Source organism: Halichoerus grypus, chromosome 4, assembly GCF_964656455.1.
Source record: "Halichoerus grypus chromosome 4, mHalGry1.hap1.1, whole genome shotgun sequence".
Lineage (NCBI taxonomy): Eukaryota > Metazoa > Chordata > Mammalia > Carnivora > Phocidae > Halichoerus > Halichoerus grypus.
In genome coordinates, this window is record NC_135715.1 from 68,994,304 (window position 1) to 69,015,140 (window position 20,837).

At 39.5% G+C, this 20,837-nt stretch overlaps 1 protein-coding gene across 15 annotated transcripts in view; it reads right to left on the bottom strand.

Moving 5' to 3' along the window:
• The window catches only part of FRY (FRY microtubule binding protein), a 425,755-nt gene that overhangs the window by 206,911 nt on the left and 198,007 nt on the right, over positions 1–20,837 (bottom strand). For 12 of the 15 annotated variants that reach the window (XM_078070483.1, XM_078070485.1, XM_078070481.1 and 9 more), the window contains one exon: positions 903–1,102. In XM_078070483.1, the coding sequence (XP_077926609.1) occupies positions 903–1,102 (200 nt within the window). Of the gene's footprint in view, positions 1–902; positions 1,103–9,191; positions 9,213–16,219; positions 16,285–20,837 lie in introns of those variants that run through there. The other 3 variants (XM_078070487.1, XM_078070488.1, XM_078070491.1) reach the window with 2 other exon arrangements.

The window sequence follows — 20,837 nt, forward strand, 5'->3', positions numbered from 1 at the left end:
TTACGTATTTTTTTAAAGACTTGCATTGTGGGTTCAATAATATTATATTCAATTATTTTAAGCCCTGATGCGGTAAAGCCAACCTCACATCATCCTCTCATGCCCCAGTATCCTCTCCAGAGGTACAAAGCTGAGCTTCAGAGAAAAAGCTGTGTCATTCTGAATTCCTTTCTTTTCTCTTATTGTGTGTGTCCCGCGAAGGTCAGAAAACAAGTAATCTGAATCTACCAATTGGACTTTTCTTCCTTCCTGACTGTCCTTTTGAGATTCAGGACTCTGTCTGTAGAGCCCTTGTTAGAGCAATTCACATCAGGCTGGAACACATGCCTTATTTTGTAGCAGAATCATCTGCAAAGAAAGATACTGACGTCCAAGGACATTATCTGTCTAATAAGAGACCTAAAGGTAAGTGAGCCGAGAATTTCCTGTCCTCCAAGTTTCAGAAAACAAAGAGGTGTTTCTGAATGACTCACCAAATAACTTCCTCAGACAATAGATCACTGAGACCATGTGTTCTCAAACTGGGAGTCCAGGCAGCCACTTGAAGAATGATTTTTTTTTCTCATTTACTTTAAAAACAGACAAAGGATTTTCACTAAAGTATATATACATAGCAGAAACCCTGGACACAAGTTTTCTAGGATTCATACTTATTGCTAAATTATGCTTATTAGTCTTAAATGTAGTAGTGAAGCATGCTACTTAAATGTATTTGCCAAGGATTGTTTTGAAGTCCTTGACTCTTTTTTTTTTTCTTAAATCAGGAAGCTTAATTATAACCTTTTAAAAAATTACCTATGGTATCAAAAACACTTTGGGAAATCCATCTTTTCTTGGAGCTGTAAAATCTACAATATTTAGTGTAAAGATGAATTGGAAAGGGTGTCGTGGCACGTACTCACCAGAGGTTCTGCCATAATGATACGAATCTTACGCTCAGCCTGAGTGGTGAAGTTGACAAATAAACTCTTGAGAACATATTCTCCTGGTTTGCTGTCTGGGTCCACATTGATAGGTAACATGGTTGGCGGCCCTTTCTCTCTTTGCGTGCCAGAAACAGGTGGAACTGGAGGCTTGATATAACCGTTGCCAACTGGAGAAGCTGAAAAATAGGACAGATGTTCTTACTGGCTGAAAATAACATCATAAATATCCAGACTGGCTGGTTTAAAACATAAACATAAGGATACGAATCGTATCAAGAATGCTGCACTTCATGTCCTAACTTGGCCTTATTCTTTAGGAATACTGTCAGAATTTAATTATTTTGATTACATTAAGTTTGCATTACGCCATGTTTGATAATCTCGAAGTACTTCTGGTTACCACATTGCTTTAGGTAAATTACCTTAGTAGCATGCAGTACAGCTGAGAAATCCTACAGCATTTAAGATGTTTTTTGCTTCTTTTTTATGTCCCAGGGAAATGGACTAAGGAAATGTATGTGGGGAAAAAAAAGTCATTTCTTGTTCTGGTTTTCCTAATGGCCCGACCTCTCTGTGCTTTATTCTAATAATGGAAAAGGCTCTGGGGGTGGCGGCTTCCAGACTTTTCCATGAGCCCAGAAGTTTCAGAAACCCAGCTGGCTCTTGCCCCTGAAAGAGATGTTCCTCTTGAAAGATAGAAGGCTCAGGCAGTGCCCCATCTACGCCATTCAAGGTGTAGGTTTAACTCTTCACTCGTGCCACCCTTCAGTTCAAGTTAGGATGCTTCTTCTCACCCGTCATGAAATGTGCAGATTCCCTATTTGGATTAGATCTGGAATCGAGGCAGTTGTCAGAGTCCCCAGTAAGTGGTCTCCGTTCAGAGTGCAACCGAATCAGTTATTTTAATTTGAGAGAGAAAACAAATTTTATTCGTAAATGAAAATTTCACGTCTCTCCACTTTGTACTATACCTTGGCATGTCAAACTCTAACACGTACCACCTCCTTTACCTAGGTACTTGTGAGATGGTCAGGTATGACAGGTTTCTTTCTTCAGTAAAAGAAATGGTAAAAGTTAAACGTGGTTAGGACAGAGGCATCAGAAGTGCTAAGGACAGGATGATGATAAAGTAGAATTTTTTTTTAAGGAAGACCATCTAGTTCTGGATGACTGGATACATAGATTAAGGAAGAGAGTGAAGAAAAAAGTGAATTTCTAGTTTGGATACTGGTTTGGATATCAAGAGGATGGTGGTGTATCTTTGATAATAAAAGAGAAAAAAGTCCTAGATCCAGGAAAGCCGAATACTTTTCTCAAAATGACAAATAAATTCAAGGCTTCTCCTCCCTTCTTTCTATCCCAAGCAAAATTCTGAGGAAGCCAAGCAAAAATTGTATTTATTTCATTGAATGACAAACCTGTCCTCATGTTAGGGTATAGGTTTCTCCCTCCTCTTTCCTCCTCTTTCCCTATGCCCCTTCCTCTCTATTCCATTTAACCTGCCATACAGGTGAGGGGTAACTTATATCTGGAGGGTCTTCCCATAACTCAACTACCACTAAACTTCATGGTCTCTCCAGTTATAAAAATAAAATATGTCTTAGGTACAGTATTCCATTTCTTCTCCATTCTTATGAGCTCCATCCTAGTCCAGGCCCTTGGAGATTTAAGGCTTGATGATTATAGCAACGCCTTTGCTGACTTTCTTTCACTCATTTTCCTTTCGTCCCCATGGCTTTAATATAACATTTTTCTGCTCAAGATTTTCAGTGGCTCTTAATTATCATCCAGCCTCAAACACATGGCCTGCTTTTGACAGCCTTCTGTAGATTGCCTGAACCCAGCACCTGAGTCATACTGATGCCCTCGTAAGCACACTGTTCTCCCTTGTGCCTCCTTTCCACTCTTTTCTGCTCATCTAATTCTCTTGTCCTTTCAGAACCATGTCTACATCCATGTCCACAAAACCTACCTTCACCAGGCCACCCTTCACTGATAAGTATGTATTAAAAGATTTAAACATTTAACTCACACTCTTTGGCATTGTACATCCTACATTACCTAAGACAGACTCTGAAGACAGTGGACAAGTGAAGTGATTATCAGTTGGTCCCATAGTTTATCCCAGGTGTGGACCTATAACCGAACCATATATTCTGCTACATGTATACCCCTGAAAGTTTCCCAACAAGACTGTCACCTCCTGGTCTAATACAGAGTTCTTCACACAGATAATACTCAATAGATCTCCTTAAATAACTACCTAAAGTGACAGCTTACTTTATTTCTGTACATCTTGAAGTGATTCATAGGGAGGGAGCTCTCGGAGAAGAATCCAGCGTTAGAATCTTTAAAGGAAGAGGGTGCGGTATTTGTAATCGAGAGTCATTAGTTAAACGGTGCTCCAAGCAGCTCCCTAAAAGGCATGACTTATTCTAATTGGACACATTCAAAATCAGGTGATGCCAATTAAGTGCTGGTCATCCCTCTGCTTTACCTGCTTCTGTCTCAGTGCAGGTGTCTTTTGGAAGTGGGAAGCCTCCCAAGGCTAACTTACAGAGCGACATAAGGTCTCCATGAGATATCTTCCTAATGTTATCAAGGGCATTGTGCCATAGGCCTGGAAACTGGAATATAAACCAAGAAAGTCTAGGTGAAGGGCAATCTTTCATTCTCTTTAGTTTTCCTCAGGATTTAATCCATTTCTAGAAGTCAGCACGAATCAGGTTGATGTAATATAAAATTGCAAGATCAGATCCATAATTATAAGACTCTGGGGCCCAAAAGTCATAACCACAGTGAGAGGATTTGTCATAAGGGCGACCTCTGGCAGGCCGCCTGCAACGTTGCATTTTGAACCAGAGAGCTGAAATCCAGATACCCGGAATGTCTCTCAGACGAATATTCCATTTAAATGGCCAAAGTACCAAGTCATTGCTGTCAGAAAAAAACCTGAGTCCCCTGTACTTCAAAACCAGACATCCTTGTGAGTACAAAAGTCTGCATAGCCTTAGCGAGCTGGAACTAGCCTAGCCCAGCAGAGCCCTGTGCCAGCACTGAAGGAGATTCAAGGGGAGGGGGCCCATCACTCCTGCTTCAAACCCATCCGCTGGGCAGACGGAGACACAGTAACATTCAATGGGGTAAGCGTCCTTGAACAAGATCCGCTCTGTTTTAATAACTCCTCTTCATCCTACCCTAATTAATTCATAACAAACCCTAGCCTTTTGTCAGAATGATTTTCAAAAGTAAACATAAGACATAGCACCTTTCAGTAACTCAGTTATCTGGTGACAATATAATTGAGCACCAGGAAGCCCATGTTCTCTGGTAGTCAAAATTGAGTCCCAAAGTCCATACTAGTCCAAACACTAGAACATCACTATAAGAAAGACATCGTTAGATTCTCCCTCTGCCCTTGCTTGCTTTTAATCTACACACAATTAAGATCACTACATCAAAAACTAATGATGTACTGTATGGTGACTAACATAATAAAATTAAATTAAATTAAAAAAAATCAATGGTCTAGTTTTTAAGTTCACGAGGTCTGGGAACAGAAAATTACGAGGGAAAGAGACAACATCTCTGGGTACAAACTCCAAGAGCAAAAGAAGGAAAAAAAAATGGCACTACGCTAAAAAGCCTCCTAAACTTAAAAATGAACTTGCGTAAAGTCGATCATGACTATTTTACATTGCATAAAGGGCCACAGAATCAGACACTCCGACAGGTGTGGGGACAGTGATGTGTCCATCTGGTATGTTGTCACAACTAAGATTCATGACGAAGACCCTAACTCCTAGGGAAAGGCTATAGGATGTTTGATAGTCCTGTACCAGAGAAGGTGGGGAAAAAGAGTGATGTAGATTTCCAAAAGATAAGCCTACAAAAATGGTTTGGGTGTACAAAGAATTTAGAATTAAGCTTAAGAATTTCGCTCTGAAGAATTACATCTCTTTCCGCATAGGGTCTGATTTGTAACTGGAACTTAGTTTTGATGGAAACCGACACACTGCCAATTTCAGGAACAGCCACGCTTCGGCCCCTTTCCTGATCTGCCAATGCAGACGGCTCCTGTTTGAATCAATTCTTCCCCACCGACAGTGTTTCCACTGCTTTCTGTCCAGCCGGGCAAGCAAGTCCGCCCACCGTTGGGGGTCCAGGTCAGGATTCCCTCCCGACCTGGCGGGGTCTGGGCCACCCAGCCGCCCCCATGGCGGCGCCTCTGGGAATAGGGATCCCTGCTCATGAAAGGGTTCTGACAGGTCACCGTTACCTCATCTTCCCCACCTAAAAATACATGTTGAAGGAACAATTTCATTTGCTAGATTGAAAACTGCTCTCATTTAAATTTCCTGCAGGGGATACATTTTTGAGCTTCATCTTCATCTGCTTTTATCCTCTCTCCTTTTCTTCTTCAGTTCATCTTCCCATCTGCACACATCAGCTCAATGTCCCTAGGAAGTCACCCAAACTGGGGTTCCTGTGGGTGGGAAGCTGAGGTGGGGGCCCTGAAGAAGAGCATCGCGTTCAGCTATTGACCAGGACCCTACTTATCGAATCTTTTGGAAATTTGCTTTCTTTTTAGATTTTCTCATTTACATTTTAATCTTGCATTTAACACGTTCGAATTTTTCTCCATTGCATTCTTGTATCTTAAATGGGTTTTGTTGATATTATTATTTTATTCCAAATTCTGTTTCTATTTGGTTCTGCTGGATGGCTCCAGGGGCTGCTTTCTCTCTTTCTCTGGGTCTCTATTTCTTACAGTGAACAGGCTCCATTCCTTCATCTGTACGAAGTCTCTTTTCGGCTTTTGTGGCCCATTCATTACTTCTTTTTTAGATCTATTTCTGACTGCAAGCGATGATCTTTCGAACATGACTATTTTTTTCCCAGTGTCATTGCCTAATAGCTTGCCTTTTAGGCTGGCCGCTTTTAGCTGGCTAAGGTCTTCAGTACACTTTCCCTGAATTACCAACATTTCCAGGAATTACTAACTTCCTAACTGCAACACCAATACAAACACCCCACAACTCATAGTTCAGCTACGTTTTTATTATGTCACCGAAAGGAAAGTTAATGTCATAATGAGTTTCCTCATATGAACGTCCCAGAGCTAAAAGTGGCACTGTTTGTTACAGGAAAACAACTGGTTTTCTCAGTCAGATTTTCAGTGAAGTTAATACCATCACTCTTTACAGGCTATCATTCATTCATTCATTCAATCATTCATTCATTCATTCATTTCCACCAATATTTATTTAACGAGTACTTAGGTTTCACTCACTCTTCTAGGCAGTGGGAAGATAGCAGTGAATAGAACAGATGGTTCCTGCCCTCACGGAGTTTACGGTTTGCTGAGGCAGGGCCATGCAATCAGCAATTTTGTGTACACACACACACACACACACAGATCACAATATGTTCAAAAAGAAAAAAAGGAAAATTAAACAGAGTGAGGGGACAGAGGAATGTTCAAATATTTTAGTTTGGAACTGCTGTGGAGAGGAATGAAAGCTGTGTGTCTTCTTGGTGTCTAAGAAAATCCGAACAAATATTTGGCGTGGGCAGGATCTGCTTTTCCAACCCATCCCTTTGGCCCGCCCATTTCTGTGTCAGTTCTGGTTGGGAATGAGAATGTTAACCAGGCTGCAAAGGGCATGACCCAAATGCCCATCCGACACACAGCTCCTCTGCCTCCCTCCATGGAGTATGTGACTCAGGAAAGAGGACCATCTTTGTCTGCTTTGCTCCAGCTTGTAACGATGGACAAGCACAGAGCCAGTTGTTCAAAACACTCAATGCTGTTTCTGATGTTCCCATAACTAGAATCAGCCTCGGAGCATTTGAAATTAAAAAAAAAAAAAAAAAAGGTTTCCTGTTCTTTTGAAGTGCCCCTGAGATTATATGGTGGTAATTGTTCAAAGTAGCTCCTGCTCTTAGAAATGGAGGTTCATTTAAACAACTTTATTTCCCAGGGATCAGTGTAACCTATCTTTCAACACAGGAGTAAATTGATTACAGTTCTTTGTTCACAGTTGAATATACATTATTCTTTCTGCCAGTTCTCAGGGACTCATTCCTTTTGTAGGTTCTGGGGTCAAATCCCATTAGTACCCAAATGCTGGGATCCTTCTTTAGGACCTGATGTCCACCCCAAATCCCTCTTTTCCCGTAAGACTTCTTTTGTTTACTGGCATTACAGGAACATTTCATAAAACATAACAAACCAAGAATGACGCAGCTACTGTGAGAACATGTCACACTGTGTATAGAAGTATAATAAATTGTCCACTAATGCATTTATGAGGGTGCTTAAGAAATGGCATTTTAAAAGGTACTGCAAATACTCAAAATGACCAGAAACTTTAAAAGCCATGCAAAATAAATTAGGATAAAAAGAAAAAAGTCTTCCAAATGTGATAGGAAGAATTATTTTCCTCTGAAGAGTATGATTAAGAAATGGAAAATGTTGGGGTAAGAAGAAACAATTAGTTTGAGCAATAGAAAAATATTTCTTAACAAAGAGATGGATGATTCCTAATTTTATATATTTCAAAATCAGTCAAGAGAATACAAGGTAAAAATACTCAGAAATGCTTTTTGCCTTGGAAGAAAATATAATCAGTGACACGGTAAGTTCTTCTTAACGAATTTCTATATAATTCTGGTAATGTGAAATGTTCCTCCCAGTTTTGTTGATAAAATGTTCTTCCTTTCTCTTTCACTACTTAGTTCTCTCAGTCCTATAGTTCTATAGTTCTCAAATTGTGTTTCTTCAAGTTTCAGGGTCCATACGATCTCTCTAGGATAATTAATGTCTTTAATCCTCAGAAATAATCCTAGAAGGCCAAACAATCTCACTTTTACAGATAAAACCATGTAGGTTGAGAGAGATGAAGTGCCTTGCCTAAGGTCACAGAGTGGTTGACCCAGGATCTGATCCCATGTTTCTCTGATAGCATATATTCTGAGCTTCGTGTATGACCCTGAATTTAAAAACAAACCAGTTGTCTATGATGAAGACTGAATAAAGTAAGTTCCCTTACTTTGGCCCTGGTATGAGCCAGTTCTGGGACTTTAGGGGATGAAGAAATAAAATATAAATGTTGTGACTTGGAGAATGAAGCTTCCTATAGATTAGTATAGTTGGTGATTTTCTAGAAAGGCTAACATAACTGCCAGCCATGGAGGTCCCTCCTGCAAAGTTGTCTGCCCTCTTAAACTTTAATGCATCTTACAGCCAGTAGAAGGGCTTTGGGAAGGGCTAGGAGTACAAAAAAGGAGTTAAGAAATAAAGGCCCATGGGGCGCCTGGGTGGCTCAGCTGGTTAAGCGTCTGCCTTCAGCTCAGGTCATGATCTTAGGGTCCTGGGATCAAGCCCTGCGTTGGGCTCCCCGCTCAGTGGGGAGCCTGCTTCTCCCTCTCCCTCTGTTGATCCCCCTGCTTGTGCTCTGCCCCTCTATCAAATAAATAAATAAAATCTTTAAAAAAAAGAATTGAAGACCCATAAAATATGTGAAATCTGATTATTGACACACCTTAGAAAGGTCTAGAGACTACCCCTTCCTAGATATACTGATGATATCAACTTTAGCTGGTTATTATTCGAACAAGGAGCAACTGAACTTCTGTTCAGTCTGGGGCCTCTCCAAACCATTTTTGTCTTTGGTCTCCCAAAGACTTGATACCTGGGAGAGAGTGAAGGAGTTCAATAAAGAGAACAGAAGTATTGCGCTGCTGCCCTTTTTTCTTCGCTCCCTTCCTCTGCCTTCCAGTATTTTATCTGAGAGAAATGACAGTAACACTTCAGTTATTTCCTTTATAAATGTCTGTCATCTGCTAAGATGCAATTACATGGACCTTTCCCGATTTTCAAAGTAGGTACCGTCATCAGAGCCTGAACGAATGTCTGCCAAGATCTGTGAGCAAAGGAAGATGAGGTTACATTGACATTTCAAGGTCCTTTCTCACCAAAAGAAGATCGAATAACCTGCTAGAGGCAGGATAATCCTGAATTTCAGCTTCCTTCTCCCCAACAGAACCGACAAACTGCTCTAATTCATGTGTCCTTCACTGGCCATCTTCTCTTCCTTCTCTCATTTTCTTTTCCTTTCCATTTCTTCCTCTTCTGGCTTATTTTATGCAGCAAAATCTCATTAATTTGCAACCCATTGAGTCAAACTTTGTGATCACTTGGACAAGGCTTTGCACTTTTTTTTTTTTAATGTTAACTTTGAAAAAGATATGCTGACTTACAATGTGAATCAGTGGTGATCAGAATCTCTGCACATCAGATTCTCCTGGAAGGCCGGGCCCCACCTGATTCAGTGGGTCTGGGGTGGGGCTCAATAAACTGCATTTTTAACCAGTCCCAGGTTATGCCAAAGTTGCTGGCCTGGGACTATATTGTCTGATGCCTCCGATATAAATAAATGGGAAAACAAAACAATTAATCCAGTTAATAACATTGTTTTTAATTCCATTTGCCTATAGATATGCTTCATTAACTTTAACTAAGTTAATGCTCTTCAGGCAAAACATAGGAAGAACACTGAAAAGGGAGTCAAAGGTCTGAGTGTGGCTCCATGTGACCTTGGGGATGAACTTGCACCAACTGGGCTTCAGTTTCCTTATCTGTTATTCTTTTTTTTTTTTAAAGATTTATTTATTTATTTATTTATTTGACAGAGAGAGACACAGCGAGAGAGGGAACATAAGCAGGGGGAGTGGGAAAGGGAGAAGCAGGCTCCCCGCAGAGCAGGGAGCCCGATACGGGGCTCAATCCCAGGACCCTGGGATCATGACCCGAGCAGAAGGCAGACACCTAATGACTGAGCCACCCAGGTGCCCCTATCTGTTATCCTTAAAGAGGCTAGGCCAGGTTTTCCTTTCTGCACCAATATTCCATGACTATATAAAAATATACACTGAAGGGGCGCCTGGGTGGCTCAGTTGGTTAAGCATCTGCCTTCAGCTCAGGTCACGAGCTGAAGGCAGAGTATATATATATATATATACAGTTATATATACAATGAAATATTACACAGCCACACAAAGGATGAGCTCATGCTATTTGCAACAACATGGATGCACCTAGAGGTATTCTGCTAAGTGAAATAAGTCAGACTGAAAAAGATCAACTCCATGTGGTTTCACTCACATGTGGAATCTAAAAAAACCCCAAACAAACAAATGAATAAACAAACAAAAAGCAGAATCAGACCTATAAATACAGAGAACAAACTAATGGTGGCTGGAGGGGTACAAGGATGGGCAAAAGGGGTGTCGAGAAGTGAGAGGTACAGGCTTCCAACTGTGAAATGAGTAAGTCACAGGAATGAAAGACACAGCACAGGGAATATAGGTAATAGTACTGTAATAGCTTGTATGGTGACAGATGGGAGCTACACTTGTGGGGAGCATAACATATAAGTTTGTTGAATCACTGTGTTGTACACCTGAAACTGATGTAACATTGTGTGTCAATTATACTCAAATACAAAAATTAAAAAAAATTAACACTTGCCTTCCCTTGAATTAATATGAATTAGGTGAGATTGTATCATCTATCCTCTCTATGGAGGAAGGTTTTACAAATGATCCTAACCCTTCCACTTCTTCTCCGGTTCCACTCACCTTGAGACTGGCAAGTCCCTACACTACAGGTGGACATGTGAGGAAGCCTGCCTTTATTCCTAACTGTAAACCCAACACTTGTGCTGTAATTAAAAAAGAATTATGTACTGAGAGTCTGCCTTTCACAAAACCCTATACTAGGTCTAGTGAAGGACAGAAGCATCATCTCTTTTCTGGGCCACTGATTAGCCAGACATTACGGAATAGATGGCATTTGATCCAGGTCTTAAAGGATGGGTAGGATTCTGATGGGCAGAGAGGAGAAAGGGGCAACCTAGTCAGAGGGAATAGCATGAAAGGTGCATGGAGGCATCTCCTAAGAGTCTCTCCTCGTCCCTCCCTCCCTTTATCCTCCTACCACACAGGCCTATCTTAGCACACATGTTCAAACTTTCTCTTCACTAAGGAACTGTAAAGTCCTTAAGAACAGGACTACATCTTGTCTTTATTCCATGCACTTAGCATAGTGCCTGGAGTAATTAATTAAACAACTGTGCTTACTTAATATTTGTTGAACTGAACCCATCTGATTGTGAATGAAATAACTGAGCAAGTATATATATGAAAAACTTAAATTCCTGAGTCCTATAAAAATAAATAAAAATAAAAATGTAGGTTTCTAGTTCTTACGATTAGAATTAAGGTCTTGAATGGCAAGCCAGTGAGTTTAGACTTTATTTAGAGGACAACTAGGAGCTAGCAGGTTTCTGGGAAGAATGTTGAACTGGGGTTGTGTAGGGTGGGCTAAAGAAGGGCTGTCTGAAGGACAATACAAATTAAAGACCACTGGACCTATTATGAGAAGAAGAATGAAGATGGGAATCTGGATGGGGTCTACTGAAACAGGAAGGAAGATAGTAAGTTAATCTTATACAGATGGACCTAAAGTCCAGTCATATCACCCTTTCCCAATAAAGAAAACATGCAAAATAGATTTCCTGGCGAGATGTTATAATAATTAAGGTGTTTAAGAAGCATTTTTAGAGTATCAACTCTAGAAGCTTTCTCAAAGTTCCCTACCAGTGGCAGGATATTGGTCAGAGTTCCTATACCCGACCACTGAAAGTGATGTTGGCTACGTACTCCTGAATGACAGAGTGGCTTTCAGGCTCCTACCACTGGAACAGAAATTACTTTGGCAGTGTAGCAGAGAGGGAGTTGTAACTTGCCCTATGTCCATGTTCATCAAGTTTTCAAAACATTCAGCTAATGTCCATTTAAAAGAAAACATTGAGGATACAGGACAAAGTTAAATGTCACCCTAAGGAAGCAAGGAAGTAATTCAAAGTTAGGTACATTTTATTAGACAACTGCACTAATTTCTACAAGTCAATGGAGGAGATAAAAACGGGTAGGATGATTGAAGACTTAGGGGACAGAACAACCAAACATAACGTGTGGACCTTGTCTGAATCTTGACAGAAGCAGCCCAACCGTTAAAAGACATTTCTGAAAAATGACAATCAAAGCACCTTGAAAATGGACTGGAGATTAGCTTATGTCACAGAATTACGGTCAATTTGGTTAGATATGAAATTAGCACTGTGGGTAGGTAAGAACATATCCATATTTTCTAGAATGCATACTGATTGTATGGAGTTCAATGAAATGATTGCTCTATTTGATTCAAAATGCTTTAACAAAGAGAAAGAAGGTATAAATGAAGCAAACCTGGCAAAGTCTTGATAACTGTTGAATCTGAGTGATGGTGATATGTTGTATATTGTACTATTATTCTTTCCCCTTTTGTGTTTGAAAAATTTCATAATAAAACATTTTTTAAAAGATAAGGCTCATTTGTACAAAGTTCCCTACATCTTATAATGGCAATAATGAAGCAATACTATTATTCCTTCATTATTCCATTGAGGAACTAAACTCAATTAAAAATACATTAAAAATCAAACATCATCTTTAATCCAGGTTCCATCACATAGGTTTGAATATTCACTCAGATCTCAGGTCCAACTACATCCTTCCACATGAACCAAATGTGGGACGAGTGGTATGGGTTTCTTTACACTTAGGACACATGACAAGGATGTGGGGTGTCATTTACACAGCCATCCTTTATCATACATATATCACAATACAGTTTGACTCCTTTCAGAAATATTTGGGTCTCAAAAGTTTATGAGTGTGATCAGCTAATCAGTTAGCTGAATAACAAATTTTCTTCGACACTTGATATGTATAAGTTACTCTGCAAAGTTCTGGGGAGAATTCAAAGATAAATTTAAAAAGACAATCTGAGAGACTTTTAAAATGTAGTATTTTCAGCTACAAGATGCCACAAGGCAGTGTCAGGTTGGAAGAGCACATACATTTAGGAGAGCATATGTTAGCTTCATTTATTTATGTATTTCATTTGTTCATCTATTCAATCAGCTAATATTTACCGAGGGCCCACTCTACTCCAAGCACTGCATTAGCTGCTGGGGGAGCTGGTAGTATGCAGGGGAGGCAGGCATTAGAAAATAAATACACCCAGAAATATAATTACAAAATAGGAATTGCTGTGAAGGAACAGAGGAGACGTATCTGTGACTGTGGGGTCAGGGCAGGACTCTCTGGGATGGTGACACTGAAGTTGAGGCCTGGAAATAACCGATGATAGGTACACTCAGAGAAGGCATCAAGAAGGAAGAGAATGGGGATGGGGAGTGCTGGGCTTGTAGGAATTCATATAAGTAGGGAAGAAAGGACACTTGATGGTGGTTCACTCATTTCTGGCCAGCCACTCCCTGGTACTTCCCTATACCTAGCTTTACCCTCCTGCAGGGCAGTGACCTCCCATCGATATATGATAACATGTTACATATTTGTTTTCTACCTGTCTCCCCACTGCACTTAAGTGCTGCAAGGGCAAGGAATTTGTTTTATTCCTTTTGTATCCTCACCTTCTAGCTTAATACTCAATAAGTATTTGCTGCATTAAGGAGTAAGGAAGCATTGAGATCTATAAGGTCATGAATTGTCTCCAGCTTAGAAGCCCAACATTCAACCCAAGACTCACACTTAAGTCTATTGAGAGAGCTATTTCTGCAACCAAGCAAGATGCTGACAAATAAAGCACCAATCTGTCCAGAAGCAGAATATAGCCTCACGGATGACAGCATGTCATTTCAGTAGAGAACTTGACTATCGGTGTGTTGAGCATGCCTGGCTTATGAAATCTTTAAAGCAGTTGTCAAAGTGCGGCTTGTGACCCATTACTCGATCATCAAACCTATTTACTGGGTGCTAATCAGGATGAGTTCAAGGAGATAGAATAGAAAACCACAGAAGAGAAAATAGCAGGGTGATGACATCCTGCACAGTGAGGGTAAGTAAGCACTATTTCACAAAACTTTCGTTTTCAGTCTCTGTCCCCACTTACAGATGTGTATGGGGGGTATATTCTGGGTCATAAGGCAAAATGTGTTTTTTTCTGTGCGTCGTGGTCAAAAAGGCTCTAGAGGCTGTCGCTTGCAGACCACTATCTGGACATTAGACATTACCCCAAATGACAAGCCTGGCTTTCCGAGCCATTTTATTAGAACCATACTGAAGCTGGGCATCAAGGGAAAGAGAAGAACGTCTCTGTCAGAAGCTTTTGCCACTGTGCTAGTGGGAGCATGACACAGGGGCCCAACCTAAAGGGACAATGAGGACAGAGAAGACTGGATGTGCAGGGACAGCCACCAGGAGCAGCGCCAGAAGCTGCCATATTTTGACAAATGAAGGTCATAAAGCAAAGTTTTAGCTATTCCTCTGCAGGATCCCCTTTCAAATTACATGATGAAGGCAGTGACCTGAAAGGGAGTCTAATCCTACATATGTCTTTGTTAATACAGATTATATTATAAAATGCATACACACAGTTACAATATGCACTGCAATACGCATTCTATTAGATAACATATACACATACATATGTATACAATAATATACATATACGTATATATGATATAGACATTATGTATATGCATTATATAATATACATGATAACAAAAGATACATTTCCAAAATCTGTAGTAAAGGAAGAACTTCCAGTGCAGGGTAGACAGTAGAAGCTCACTCAACGTTTGTTAAATACATTAACTGAATAAGTGAAATCCTTTGTAGTCTAGTTAGTTTTTTATTTTGTCAACATCAAAACAAATTCCTGGTTCATATGCACTTATTTCCTTCGATGACTGCTCATTTAATAAAAAAAGATTTTAGGTTTCATTAGATTCTTAAATAGTTACGGAGATGTACAATGACTATGTAAAAAATTCACTTGATACATGCCTACCAGAAGTTTATAATCTAAGGCAGTGAGGCTGTGATAAATCTATGAATTCAGGGAAAACATATTTGTTGTTACTGACCCCTTATAAAAGTTAAGTTTATATATTGGGAGCAAGAAAGGCAGTGAGTAAAAAGGAGTTAAGATGGCTGCCAAATCATGGGAGTGGTCCATTCAGTGGAAACACAGTGAGGGTTAGTAACGTATCCAAGGGATATCAAACAACAAAAATACTAAGTAGTTCACATAAGTCCTAATATGATGCAGCATTTTTTCTAAATACACGAAACTGTAAGTTTTATCATTTAACTTGTACACTTGTTATACATCAAAAAAAAAAAAATCTCTCAGAGGAAAAAAAAAAGTTCCTTAACACACACTCAACTTTTATAAACCACAAAGTAAGGAGTAAATTAATGACTAATAGAGATTTCATTCCTAGAAACAGAATGGTATCACATGTAAATATCTAATAGTTTCCTTAGAGATAGTGCAGAAGAATAATTAACAAGTAATTAAATCTCCCAAATCATTAATAAACAAAATATTTCTCTTCTATTAGAGCAATATGTTGTGCCTTTGCCATTTACAAATTAACTTTTCCTACCTTCATTAAATAGAAAGTTAAACGGTCGATATCCAAGATGCATGTAATTAACCCTGTGTCATGGAAGTTTCCTCTCATTAATTTTTCTGAACTGTTATACAGTATTGCTTACAAGGTTATATGCTAGAACTAATGTAACCAGGCTATTACTCTGATCAAAGAAAAGCGGAGGTATGCAGTTTGGACCCATTTAATGTTGGTTAACCCATGGTATCCTGTTTTTTGATTCGTAAACAATAAAAGAAAACATTTTATTTGTAAATGTTGGAGAACGCAAAGCCAAAAGCAAAGGAAAAACTGCCTCAGGCTTATTTCAATGCTTTAAACAAAATAATTGAGTGTTTACATTAATATTTAGAAGAAATCAAGCATAAATCCTACTCTGCTGTAATACGAAATGCAATGGTATTACCTGTTTTCCAAATACATCCTAAGCTATTTTTACAGATTGCAATTTTGCAGCACAGATAGTCGTACTGAATCTTTTAGTGAAACTTCAGTGCACAGAAAAATTCCATTACATCACAGCCTGTTGTTCCACAGACTTACATATAAAAGTTACCTCTGCAATACTGCAATCCCAAACAGAAACTTAAAAAGCAATATTCCTGCCTCTGAACAGTGACATTATAAGTAAATTCCCACATGCAGATGCAATTGGCAACCCCCCACCCCCATCCATTGAAACCTTTAGGAGAATCTTCCCTACATTCAGCATTTAACAACCAACGATCCACGCCATACATGTCACCAGCCCTTCATACCTACCAAGCCCTTTTATGAAGCTGATCACACAGGATCGTCTCCAACAAGCTGTTGTAATCTCCATGAGCCTGAAAAGGAACCCAAACGAACAGTCTGGAACTGCTACACAGACTATGTTCCAAAGCAAAAAAACATAATGACGGACTCCATGATCCCGATGCTCAATGGCACCATAAGTGTCTCAGCCACAAGGTAGGGCTCTCTTATTTTTGGCCAAGGTGTATTTTTAGTCAGGTGCTAAAGACCTACAGTAGAAGACAAACTAAAACAGGCCTTCCGTCCAGGCAGACTCTTCATACCAATGGGACAATTTTTAGCTGCACAGTAAGACAGTGACCTACAACTCACAGAGTGCCCGTATGTCTATATTTATCCACGAGAACATACTATGCTGACAGATTAGTAAAGCTGCTCAAAGCACTCCAGGAACATGAGCCCGACCCACACGGCTCACCATAAACAGTCCATGCATACCGAATGCACGCGCTACCCACAGATCTAGCTCACCCGCGCTGTTGTGTTCTGTGATTGAAGAAATTTAAGAGCAGAGATAACACGGGGCAGGTGATAAACCGTCGCTTTGGGAACTAGGAGCTCTTGGCCACGAGTACAAACAGCTTTAAACAGCTTAAATTCTTACAGACAAAACCAATAGCAGAGAATCCCCATGTGAAGCCAAGAGTCAGTGAGAAACCATACACCCTTAAGGAAAAATGAAACACTGAACATCTGTTGATACAACCAGTAATGAAAAGCGATTGGGTTTAATTCCATAGTTCTATTATTTTAAAAGCACAGCCTAAATCAACTGGTTAAAAAACTTTTAATTTATAAGACCAGGAATGAGCCACTATTTATTGGTGAACATTAAGTATCTCACCCCCAAACGAAAGCAGGTTTAGACCAGTGAAGAGACTGAGAAAGAAAACTGCAAAGTTACTTAAAAACAAAAGTGTAACTAATTGATCTTTCAGTGGGCATGATTTCTGACAGACGACTTCTATGGGGGTCAATGAAAATCTATGTCTTCACTAACACAGCTGCGAAGAGCATGAAAGCCAAGTAATTTTCTATTCTTGATTTACTCAGGGTCACTGAAGGCTTTCTTGAGCATTACAGGTTGGAATTACAGAACGGCACAGTATGGGGAATGAACTGAAGCCTTTCACAGGAAGGAGAAACATGTCCAAATTACCCACATGAACACTTAGGCAAGTGAAGGCGCCAGCAAAGATGCCCCATGGCACCACTGAGTCTCACACATTCAGGGTTTATAACCTTTAAAGAGTTGGCTGATGTGCACATGTGGTATTTGGTTTATGTTTTACTCAAAGGGGTCCAGACAATTCTAATACAAGAGTGTGCCTATGGACGTATCTGTGTTTTCAGCAACAAGGATTCTTTTTCAACTCTCTTCTTTCCACATCTAAATTGGAATCAAGACTTGACTGAAAATTTGCACTTTGTCAGCTTCCAATCTCTGGTGCTATTATTAGAGCAGCCTTCCAAATGATGTGACTGTCATTCAATTAAAAGAACATGACTTCAGGCAGTCTCATAGAAATATCAAAAAAAGTATTTGTCATTTTATTTTTCACTCTTTTTACAGATACCCCTTACCAAACAACCTGTAAGGGGGGTGCAAGGTGAAGAAAGGGCAGAAAAGAGAATATTAGCAGGCACCGGGCTTCAGGTACTCTGCTAGGCACTCTTCACATATTACTTCCAGCAACCTAATAAGGTAGGCATTACATCTCCAGCTTAAGAGGCGGCAGAAAGGAATCAAAACTGCCCAAGGTCATTCGGATGCAGGTTTGTCAAACTCCCAGGGTCACTGCACTTAATTTTTAGTCTAGTACTTCCCTTAATATGAATTGGAACTTCTTTTTTTTGTTTTTATTTTTTTCTCTTTTTTAAAATTTACATTTTGTTAGTGAACATACAGTGCAACATTGGTTTCTGGAGGAGAATTCTGTGATTCGTCACTTACATACAACACCCAGTGCTCATCACAAGTACCCTCTGTAATAGCCATCCCCCATCTCGCCCATCCCCCACCCACCTCCCTCCATCAGCCCTCAGTTTGTGCTCTACTGTTAAGAGTCTCTTATGGCTTGTTTTCCTCCCTCCTTTTTCTCTTTTCCCCCTTCCCATATGTTCATCTGTTTTGGTTCCTCAATTCTACATATGAGTGAGATCATATGGTATTTGTCTTTCTCTGACTGACTTATTTCATTAGCATAATATACTCTAGCTCCATCCACATCATTGCAAATAGCAAGATAGCCAAACTATGGAGACAGCCCAATGTCCATCAACTGATGAATGGATAAAGAAGATGTGGTGTGTATATATATATATATATATACACACACACAATGAATTGGAACTTCTAAGCCAATGGTAACCTTAGCATATTTGTCTTTGTATACATTTAAGAGCAGCCCTCAAATAATCTTTTTTTTTTTTACCTAGAAATTTCACTTATTCAAAACCCAGCTGAATTCCAGAGATTACAGTCTTATTTGATGCCCTCCATGGTCTATTTGTCCTTCTGTGACAGCCAGGCACTTACTGGTTTGGGGAGCATCCTTAGGGCATGAACCACATTGTTTTCATCTTTGGGTCCCTAGGGCCTAGTAAAAGTTGAAGTAATGAATAATCAAAGGTGTCCTTATAGTCTAGACAGATGGCATAAAGTCCTTCTATTAAAGCTCAGAGTCTTTGATACTTTGATAGAGTTCCCACCTAACCTCTTCCATCTCCACTGAGAAGTTACTTCTCTGACGGTGGACATTATTCTAACACCCTAATTTCCTCCTCCGGCTATGTTAGATTAAAAGTAATTGTGGATGGGTGAAGGCTTCTAAAGTCCGGCATACTGACAGCTGAATTAAGTGACAGCTGATGGCTGATGGCTCATAGTAACTGAAAAATCAGGAACAACAAAAAGCAGACATAAAACTTTTGAAGGATAGGAACTTAAAGATAATTTAGTATAAAAAGAGTTGACCCTTAGGGCACCTGGGTGGCTCAGTCCTTAAGCGTCTGCCCTTGGCTCAGGACATGATCCCAGGGTCCTGGGATAGAGCCCTGCATCGGGCTCCCTGCTCACTGGGAAGCCTGCTTCTCCCTCTCCCACTCCCCCTGCTTGTGTTCCCTCTCTTGCGGTCTCTCTCTCTGTCAAATAAATAAATAAAAATATTTAAAAAAATAAAGAGTTGACTCTTAACATTTCAAAGCTCCAAAGGTAGCCATATATTATAGAATCTTTATTAATTAATACATTTGTTAATGATCTGAATTCATTTAGACATGGTTAAACTATGTTAGCATCCTATAGTCACAGACATAATATAGAAAATACTAAGGTAATTAACAGAAAGAATTCTGTTCACAATTATTAAGTTAAAATGTTTTGACACTTCAAGAGTTAAGCTTCATGACTGGGAGAAGTTTCCTCAGACACCATTTGTTCCCTGATGATGCTAAATAAATGTCATGCATTTTAATATAATCTAAATAAATAAAATCAACTGGATTACTGGCATGTTTAATTGATAGTTCCATAATAACCCTCAAATCTAAATTAAATTATTACTTTAACAGTTAATCTAATACTCATAAAAATTTCCTCTCTGCTTCTGGGTGGCCTGGTGGCATGACTGCAAATACTTTTAAGGGCAAATGAAAGTCCAAACCCGATTCTACCTTCACAAGCTTAGAAGTTGCAAGGAAGTTCCTGGGTGTGTTTAGTTTACCTCACTGCTTCAGGAAAGATTATTCTTAGGCTACTGGCCGACTGATAGCTACTGTATTAGCACGAAGGTTAGATCACATAACCACTCTCATTAAATGTAGCCTCGTGGTCTATTTACCTTCCTTAATGTCAATGTCAATCCACACTACCATATTATGGGAAGCAAGAAATATCCTTTAGACACCAACCAAGAAATTTTTTCCACCTTGAAGAAAAAGCCAGCTTTTAAAATGATCATATTAAACACTATTTCATTCAAAACCCTCAAGTGATAAATAACTTAAGCTGATGATGATTCTTGTTTCTTTTTTCACCCTTGGTCTTATAAATCCAGTATTTCTCATGAAGCCTTTAGAACTAGTTTGTGATATATTTAATGAAACATTTCAGTAATCAAGTGGTTACATTTTATATGCATAACACACACATTACTCTTTCTGCAAATTTAGGAAATACAAGTATTGAAGTTTTATCACAGAAATATGGCAGTTAACAATAGATGCCAGTGCCAAAAGGATGTCTTTTCACTCTTTTTCCATGACATAACATAGTATAGAATATATTCATTCATCTGTATTAATAAGTCTTTCAGAGACAAAGAGCCTCTGAGGCTGTCTTAGGGTAGGAATCAAGTACAGCACCAGAATTAAGCACACCGTAAGCAAACATCACCTGCAGATCAGAGAGCTCCGAAAAGACAATGTGTCATTGTGCCTGGAAGTTGTGGCTATCAAGGAGGCATCTAGTAGTGGGGAGTATTTGCCAAGCATGTAACTGCCTCAAGACATATGCTGCAAACACATGCAGCCTGAAAATGTTTACCAGGAAGACCTCTAGGAAAATACTGGTTTGTCTTGGCAC